The sequence below is a fragment of the Bufo gargarizans genome, chromosome 2 (genome assembly GCF_014858855.1).
Source record: "Bufo gargarizans isolate SCDJY-AF-19 chromosome 2, ASM1485885v1, whole genome shotgun sequence".
Classification (NCBI taxonomy): Eukaryota; Metazoa; Chordata; class Amphibia; order Anura; family Bufonidae; genus Bufo; species Bufo gargarizans.
The window spans coordinates 108,238,845-108,248,311 of record NC_058081.1 but is presented as its reverse complement, the minus strand read 5'-3'; the positions used below and the strand labels follow the sequence as shown (position 1 = coordinate 108,248,311).

Here is a 9,467-nt window from a genome sequence, read left to right as displayed (position 1 = left end):
CCGACCCATTCATTTCTATGGAGCCTTGTACACATCCGTATTTTTTGTGGATCTGTGAGGCCATTCTGCAAAATTACAGAACATGTCCTATTCTGGTCCGTGTTTCAGACAAGAATAGTTCTTTCTATTGATGGAAGTGAGAAAAATACAGAATGCACACGGAAGGTGTCCATATTTTGTGGATCCATTGTTTGCGGACTGAAATGTGCACACGGCTGTGTGTATGAAGCCATAAAGGGGTGGTCCCACGAAAAATATTCAAAATTTTGTAATCCAGCATTTGGATCTGAATACTTTTGTAATTACATGTAATTAGAACTTTAGTATAGTCACTGAGATATTTAACAAAATGTATCTGTACAGCACCACCTGTTTGTTCTTTTCCTTATTTCTCTGTCCACCTCCTTGAGATGGTCACACACGCTCGGTTCTATCCTCCAACTTCCACCAGCTGAATCTGTTAGAAGCGAAGCTGTGCCAGTTACAGGGAGAGGGCTGAAGCAGAAAGAACATGCCCCCTGAGAAAAGACACACCCCCTGAGATAGGGCATGCCCCTGAGCTGCCAGCTTGCAATAAATCTAGCAGATCAAATAGATAGATGAATGGGGAGATCTCTGGATCCAGGTGAGGTACAGGGTTGGTTGTAGCTTTGTTAGAAGACTGTCATGTACTATATGATATCTGATTTTAATTGTATACATTAATCATGGGATAACCCCTCAGAGGCAATGATCTTTATAGTGCTGGGCAGATGCATAACTTGAAGATCCTGGGCCCCAATGCAAAACCTGTAATAGGGCCCCCACCTACATGTACCATTTATAATACTGGTGGCAGAGGGAATATTAACACAAGGGCCTGGGTGTGACTGCTACTTCTGCACCCCTTATAGCTATGCTTCTGGTTGGTCCATGTAAGATTGGCATGTATAATTTTCAGAAAGCACTGTCAGTGTAAAGGGAGCACGCATGACACATAATTATTGTTTTTGCACTACACGTACAAGAAGGCAACTTATTTGGTGATTTTAGCCTGACCCAAAATTCATCATATAGCACAAATGACAAAACCCAGATTCCTATATAACATCCTTTTCATTTAACTCTAAAGGAATTTGGTTTTTTAGGAAACTCAGCAACAGTTGCATGCTAGAGCCTCTAGTTTCTCTTCCATAGATGAAACATTACCATGGACCACTTTTAGTGGGCAGTGCCAATGCTATCCAATTCACTTTACTGCTACCTATAGCCATTCCCCGTCTGATTCAAGACTGCCAGAAAATTCAACAAGTTTTAGTTGAAGAAAATGGCTGAATATTCGCAAGGCTTACCCCCAACATTAGGTCTATTCTGAAATCTGTGAAATCATGAAACAGACTAGTGGACCCAAATAGGCCATTCCTTTGTTTGTGGGTTCATTTAAGCCCAAAATTCAGTGTACAATCTCCTCCAGGTTGAGTGGTTGTAGTGAGTCTGGTGTATTGCTTTGTGGCAGTTCTTGCTGTCCCTTAGACGTTAAAGACACATCTTCTGAACATGGACCTCCGCTGTCTACAGTGAACGGCAAGCCCAGGATGGCCTGATTCTCCTGAAAGTCCAAACTCCTGGCACACTGGATGCCATTGGCAAGGTGCTGGCTCTTTGTTGTCAATGAATTTAAACTTTGTTCTGTACTAATGGCCATTAATGGCTGGCAGCTCCAGTCTTGGCTTCCATTTTCATTTACCATGCCCTGGGTTTGAAGGTCAGGGACTGCAGTCAAACAAGTCTCAGCTTGGTCTTTGTTTGGATCCAAACTAAGTTCGTCCTCTTCTTCTGAGTCCAAGCCAGCACAATGACCACTGCGCTCAGAAGCAGAGAAGTCAGAGTGGACAATGACGTCAGCCTCCACTTGATTCTGAGATGAATTCCTTTGATTCTTTCCAACATCCATCTGGTGAGAAGTAAATCATTTTTCAGTATGCTAAACACCAACCCAAAACAGAGCATTTATGTCTACGCACCCTTAATCAATTTTACCTTATGTGATTCATAGGAAATATCATGCAAGGCCATCCTTAGACCTCCAGAGGTCATATGATTTGCTGAACCATTGGCAGCACAAGTGAGGTCGCCTGTGATGGTATCAGCATAGCTGGTGATGTGGTTTGCCCAGTTCTGAGTGACTGATCCATTCCATGAAGGCTGAAAGGAATATAGAGACAATTCATGTTGATGATTAATTGACAGCATTAAGATAAATGTATTGAATACCCAATAATGTGTACTTAAGGCGACTACATATGAAGGGTGGGCACTGCTCACGTTCCCTCTATGTTCGGTGTATACGCCAGAAATCTCCCATATCTGTGCTGAATGTAAAGGCATATGCCATTAAGTGGCATTTGTCAACCATTGGCCGCCCATGTCCAAACTTCATGTACGACCAGTGTACCTTTTTTCCGTTCAACCATTGTACATGAAAGCACAAAAGGCTACACTTCCCTCCCTAAAGCTACAGTAAAAATCATAAACTACTGACGTATACCTGCCCGTCAGATAACAGAAGAGCTCTATGGATACTTCAACCTCCAGGTTTTCCAGGCACATACATGAACATAGAAACACTTATATAAACAGATGTGTGGTGGCACACAGACGTAAATGTTAATAATCTAACAGTATAAAATATATATTTTATATGGATATTTACCAAGGAAGCAATTGCCAGCAATACACTTTGATGCGGCACTTAGCTTTCAACAAACTTTGCATTATTCAATAGTAAAGTGTGTATACAACAGTATGGTGTGTACTATATTGCCTGTATCTGGCATTTTTAGCTGCACTTGCTGAATATATGGTTTGCAGCTCTCTCAGATATGGTGAATGGAGACTAACTGCCATCACTACACACAGAAAGTAGAGGAAAATCTACTTAACTGTCTCACAGTCACTCAGAAGCAGCTCCAGGATTATGGAGGAAATGAAAGAGAAGTTACTGACCTGTATTTTTGTGAATGAAGGACTTGTGATGAGCTATAAGCTTGCTATGTAGCTGCTTGTCTGTGAGTTTCTCCTCACTTCCTCCCACCTCCCCTCTCCATAGACTTGCACTGACATGTGTAATATGATCCCCTTGTAGAGATGGCATTTTTCAAGTGAAAAACAATTAGCTGTGGAGTGGGGATTCGAGGTGCTAGTTAAACAGCTGATAGGTGAATACTGATATTTCTCACCAATAAAACATATTACAGTTTCTTGTTCAGGTTTACTATTGATTTATGCAAAGTTGTGTGAAAAGCTGGTGACCATTTATTACTTCTAACGCATATGCTGACTTTGTAACTTTGTACATGATTGAATATCCTTATCTAGTGGTAGGCTACATTCTCATACAGTACTCTGTTCTGTAATTAAATTCTTTCAAGGCCTTTATCAGAAGAACCGTTGTTTATCAATGTGTGTGATATATGGACCTACCTTCACCTTCACTTGATTTTTGTCTTCTGTCGGTGGATTTAAAACAAGGCTATGGCTTCCTAATAGATTTGGAACTGAAAGAGAAGGAGCATCTTCTTGTGCAGGCGGCATCAAAGTCTCTAACTCATGTGAGTCTTGGCAGTGAGTTTGGGAACATGACCCCTGTCTTGCCCTTTGATAGGATAAAGGACCCCTAGTAGTCCTGGGTCCCAAATCAGATCCCACGTCCCTGGGTACGAACCAGTAAAGAGAGCAAAATAAATGACAAGTACCGCACTGTTATGGGTTTAATGACATATCATTCCAAACTGGCTACCTAGTTATATCATTGCTATATCTGCGGTAAATATATCCCGGGCAGATAAATGAACTTGTGTGACATATATAGTTCTAGGGTTGACACATTATCCTTCCTTTAGTGGGGTGCCAGCTGCTTTTTTACATGGATGGATCAAGTCCGCCTAAGCAGGAGCCACTCTTAACCACCTCAGTCCCCCTAGCTTAAACACCCTTAATGACCAGGCCACTTTTTACACTTCTGTACTACACTACTTTCACCGTTTATTGCTCGGTCATGCAACTTACCACCCAAATGAATTTTACCTCCTTTTCTTCTCACTAATAGAGCTTTCATTTGGTGGTATTTCATTGCTGCTGACATTTTAACTTTTTTGTTATTAATCGAAATTTAACGAAATTTTTGCAAAAAAATTACATTTTTCACTTTCAGTTGTAAAATTTTTCTAAAAAAAAAGACATCTATATATAAATTTTTCTCTAAATTTATTGTTCTACATGTCTTTGATAAAAAAAAAATGTTTGGGTAAAAAAAATAAAAAATGGTTTGGGTAAAAGTTATAGCGTTTACAAACTATGGTACAAAAATGTGAATTTCCGCTTTTTGAAGCAGCTCTGACTTTCTGAGCACCTGTCATGTTTCCTGAGGTTCTACAATGCCCAGACAGTAGAACAACCCCACAAATAACCCCATTTCGGAAAGTAGACACCCTAAGGTATTCGCTGATGGGCATAGTGAGTTCATAGAACTTTTTATTTTTTGTCACAAGTTAGCGGAAAATGATGATTTCTTTTTTTTCTTTTCTTTTTTCTTACAAAGTCTCATATTCCACTAACTTGTGACAAAAAATTAAAACTTCCATGAACTCACTATGCCCATCATGAAATACCTTGGGGTGTCTTCTTTCCTAAATGGGGTCACTTGTGGGGTAGTTATACTGCCCTGGCATTTTAGGGGCTCAAATGCGTGAGAAGTAGTTTGAAATCAGAATCTGTAAAAAATGCCCTGTGAAATCCGAAAGGTGCTCTTTGGAATTTGGGCCCCTTTGCCCACCTAGGCTGCAAAAAAGTGTCACACATGTGGTATCGCCGTACTCAGGAGAAGTTGGGGAATGTGTTTTGGGGTGTCATTTTACATATACCCACGCTGGGTGAGATAAATATCTTGACAAAAGACAACTTTTCCCATTTTTTTTATACAAAGTTGGCATTTGACCAAGATATTTATCTCACCCAGCATGGGTATATGTAAAATGACACCCCAAAACACATTCCCCAACTTCTCCTGAGTAAAACGATACCAATGTGTGACACTTTTTTGCAGCCTAGATGCGCAAAGGGGCCCAAATTCCTTTTAGGAGGGCATTTTTAGACATTTGGATCCCAGACTTCTTCTCACGCTTTAGGGCCCCTAAAATGCCAGGGCAGTATAAATACCCCACATGTGACCCCATTTTGGAAAGAAGACACCCCAAGGTATTCAATGAGGGGCATGGCGAGTTCATAGAAATTTATTTTTTTTGGCACAAGTTAGCAGAAATTGATTTTTGTTTGTTTTTTCTCACAAAGTCTCCCTTTCCGCTAACTTGGGACAAAAATTTAAATCTTTCATGGACTCAATATGCCCCTCACGGAATACCTTGGGGTGTCTTCTTTCCGAAATGGGGTCACATGTGGGGTATTTATACTGCCCTGGCATTTTAGGGGCCCTAAAGCTTTGTAGAGACTTTGTAAGAAAAAAAAGAAAAAAAAAATATATCAATTTCCGCTAACTTGTGCCAAAAAAATGTCTGAATGGAGCCTTACAGGGGGGTGATCAATGACAGGGGGGTGATCAGGGAGTGTATATGGGATGATCACCCCCCTGTAAGGCTCCATTCAGACGTCCGTATGTGTTTTGCTGATCCGATCCATGGATGCGTGGATCCGTAGAACACATACGGACGTCTGAATGGAGCCTTACAGGGGGGTGATCAATGACAGGGGGGTGATCAGGGAGTCTATATGGGGTGATCACCACTCTGTCATTGATCACCCCCCTGTAAGGCTCCAGTCAGACGTCCGTATGTGTTTTGCGGATCCGATCCATGGATGCGTGGATCCGTAAAACACATACGGACGTCTGAATGGAGCCTTACAGGGGGGTGATCATCCCATATAGACTCCCTGATCACCCTCCTGTAAGGCTCCATTCAGACGTCAGTATGTGTTTTGCGGATCCAATCCATGGATGCGTGGATCCGTAAAACACATACGGGGCGTCTGAATGGAGCCTTACAGGGGGGTGATCAATGACAGGGTGGGTGATCAGGGAGTGTATATGTGGTGATCATCCTCCCCCGGTCATTGATCACCTCCCTGTAAGGCTCCATTCAGACGTCCGTATGTGTTTTGCGGATCCGATCCATGTATCCGTGGATCCGTAAAACACCTTCCGATCCTGTGAACGTGCGCGCCTGTGTGCGCGCGTTCACAGGAAATCTCGCCTCTCGCGAGATGACGCACGGATGCGTCCAGGAGGAATGAATCGACCGCCTCCAGGACGCATCTGTGCGTTATGCGGTCCTGGGGTGGTTAAAGAATGGTGGCCCAAGCAAAGCACACCCTCTGTGATATCCACAGGGTATATATGGACAGGGGTTATCTTAATCATCTGCACACCAATGGAAAACTGATAGTTTTTATTTCCCTCTCTTCTTAATCCACTCCAAGTTTTGACCTAAAAAACTGCATCAAAACTGCAGGTGTGAAAGCACCCTCAGACACATGCCCTCTTGTCAACATTTTCACAAGTTAATGCAACAATTCTGATTTATACTATTAGAGAAGTGCACAGAATACTAACTAGTATCACATTTCTGACTTACCCCTGCTTGCCCTGTTGGAAGCTTGCACACATACAGAGAAGGAGGCACAGGAGGCACAGACAGACGCCAACAATGATACCAGTGACGGAATTCATATCCAGGACATCTGGAAAGACAGCAGAGAGGCTTTTATGGCACATGCAACACAACATATTAGTTGCATTTTATTCTGGACTAACTTCTCCTATGTGCTACTATTAAACTTTTCTCTGACTTTTCAATAATCCAGAATATCTCATTATCTGGTACCCACAGCTTCCTTTAATATCATGTTAAAGGGGTATTCTGGTAACTTGCTATGTAGCTACTTGGCTGTGTGTGTCTCCTCACTTCCTCCCTCCTCCCCTCCTACTGGATTGGGGATAACTAACAGATTGGTGGGGATCTCACCGATCCTGACAACGCCTGTCCCATTCCTGCATCTGAACGGATCTGTAAGCCAAAAATGAGCCATGGCACTGCACTCATTCTCCATGGGTCTGCTAATGAGTGTCAAGTGCTGTACTCAGCTATCTCGGGAAGTCTAACAGAGAATAAATGGATCAGCATGGTGCATATTTGACCTGCCACTCCACTAGGATGGGGGTATGGGACCTCTGCTCTCAGGATCAATGGGTGTCCCAGCATTCGGACTCCCATCCATCAGTTAGTTATTCCCTATCTAGGGTTGTAACCAGAATTACATATGACGTCACGAGGCTGGGGATGCAGGCCCTGCTGTATTCAGCAAATGGGGTTCGAGGAGCAAGTTGTTTTAATTTTACACCTGTAAGACCTTTGTAGCTGTTTTTAAAGGGTGCACTCCTGTCTGAAGACCCATTAATTTGAATGGGGTCTTTCTGGCTGGGAAAAAAGGCCAAAAATAGGACATGTCCTATTTTTTGACGGTCGCTATTCATTGGCCATTAAAAAAGTGCTGTGTGACAGCCATTACAAAAATGGCCATCACACGGCCGGTTTTTTATTGCCGTGTGAATGTGGCCTTACAGCTTTAATGAAGCTGCATCATATTTGCAGCAGTTTTGAAAAAAATACATGGCAAAAAGGCATGATGGAACTGGGATGAGTGAATACAGCCTTAAAATAAGAATAATAATGTTCTGTGGCGCAGCGAATCAATGGATGTCGTATATCTGGACTTCCCCCAAAGCATTTGACACTGTACCACATAAAAGGTTAGTATATAAAATGAGAATGCTCGGACTGGGAGAAAATGTCTGTATGTGGGTAAGTAACTGGCTGAGGGATAGAAAACAGAGGGTGGTTATTAACGGTACACACTCAGATTGGGTCACTGTCACTAGTGGAGTACCTCAGGGGTCAGTTGTGGGCCCTATTCTCTTTATTATATTTTTTAATGATCTTGTAAAAGGCTCACAGTAAAAATTCCATTTTTGCAGATGACACCAAACTGTGTAAAGTAACACAGAAGAGGACAGTATACTACTACAGAGGGATCTGGATAGATTGGAGGCTTGGGCAGAGATGTGGCAGATGAGGTTTAACACTGACAAATGTAAGGTTATGCACATGGGAAGGAATAATGCAAGTCATCCGTACATACTAAATGGTAAAACACCGGGTAACATTGGCATGGAAAAACTAGGAATTTTAATAAACAGCAAACTAAGCTGTAGAAACCAGTGTCAGGCAGCTGCTGCCAAGGCCAATAAGATAATGGGTTGCATCAAAAGGGGCATAGCTGCCCATGATAAGAACATAGTCCTACCACTTTACAAGTCACTGGTCAGACCACACATGGAGTACTGTGTACAGTTCTGGGCTCCTGTGAACAAGGCAGACATAGCAGAGCTGGAGAGGGTCCAGAGGAGGGCAACTAAAGTAATAACTGGAATGGGGCAACTACAGTACCCTGAAAGATTATCAAAATTAGGGTTATTCACTTTAGAAAAAAGACGACTGAGGGGAGATCTAATTGCTATGTATAAATATATCAGGGGTCAGTACAGAGATCTCTCCCATCATCTATTTATCCCCAGGACTGTGACTGTGACTGTGACGAGGGGACATCCTCTGCGTCTGGAGGAAAGAAGGTTTGTACACAAACATACTCAGATATACACCAATAGATGGTTCACAAATGTGAGTACCCGTGCTCAGCCTGCACGCAAAGTACAACACCAAAAGATAGAGAGGCTAGCACAAATAGAAATTAATATAAACTTTATTATGGGCTCAGAAGGAGACGAAAAATTCCATAAGAGACAATACAATGGTGAATGGAGAACACACAGGATAAAAATGGGACACCACTGGGCAATCTACACATCAATACTGGCAAGGTCCTGAGAGTACAGCATAGTATATAACTAACCCAATATAGGTATATGGTATATAGCCATCAGCACAGTATTAAAACCAAATACAGTACATGAATATATAAAGTGCAAAGTGCAAAATACATAGATAATATACTGAACTGTTACTGAAAAGCCATAGAATAGATACCTAAGTGGTCAACCAAAGAGCCCTGACGCACACCTTGCATAAGCTTTCTCGGGGAGGGGGGGGGGGGGGTTGTATGATTCTTTACGGTAAGAGCAGTGAGACTATGGAACTCTCTGCCTGAGGAGGTGGTGATGGTGAGTACAATAAAGGAATTCAAGAGGGGCCTGGATGTATTTCTGGAGGGTAATAATATTACAGGCTATAGCTACTAGAGAGGGGTCATTGATCCAGGGAGTTAGTCCGATTGCCTGATTGGAGTCGGGAAGGAATTTTTTATTCCCCTAAAGTGAGGAAAATTGGCTTCTACCTCACAGTTTTTTTTTTTTGCCTTTGTCTGGATCAACTTGCAGGATTACAGGCCGAACTGGATGG

At 42.3% G+C, this 9,467-nt stretch overlaps 1 protein-coding gene across 1 annotated transcript in view; it reads right to left on the bottom strand.

Annotated features, from left to right (window-relative positions):
* Positions 1–596: 596 nt before the first annotated feature.
* IGDCC4 (immunoglobulin superfamily DCC subclass member 4) overlaps positions 597–9,467 on the bottom strand; it is a 118,449-nt gene continuing 109,578 nt past the window's right edge. The window contains exons 17-20 of the mRNA XM_044279389.1: positions 6,627–6,732; positions 3,463–3,691; positions 2,020–2,184; positions 597–1,933 (exon numbers count right to left, since the gene is read on the bottom strand). Coding sequence (XP_044135324.1) covers positions 1,433–1,933; positions 2,020–2,184; positions 3,463–3,691; positions 6,627–6,732 — 1,001 coding nt within the window. The 3' untranslated portion in view covers positions 597–1,432. The remainder of the gene's footprint in view (positions 1,934–2,019; positions 2,185–3,462; positions 3,692–6,626; positions 6,733–9,467) is intronic.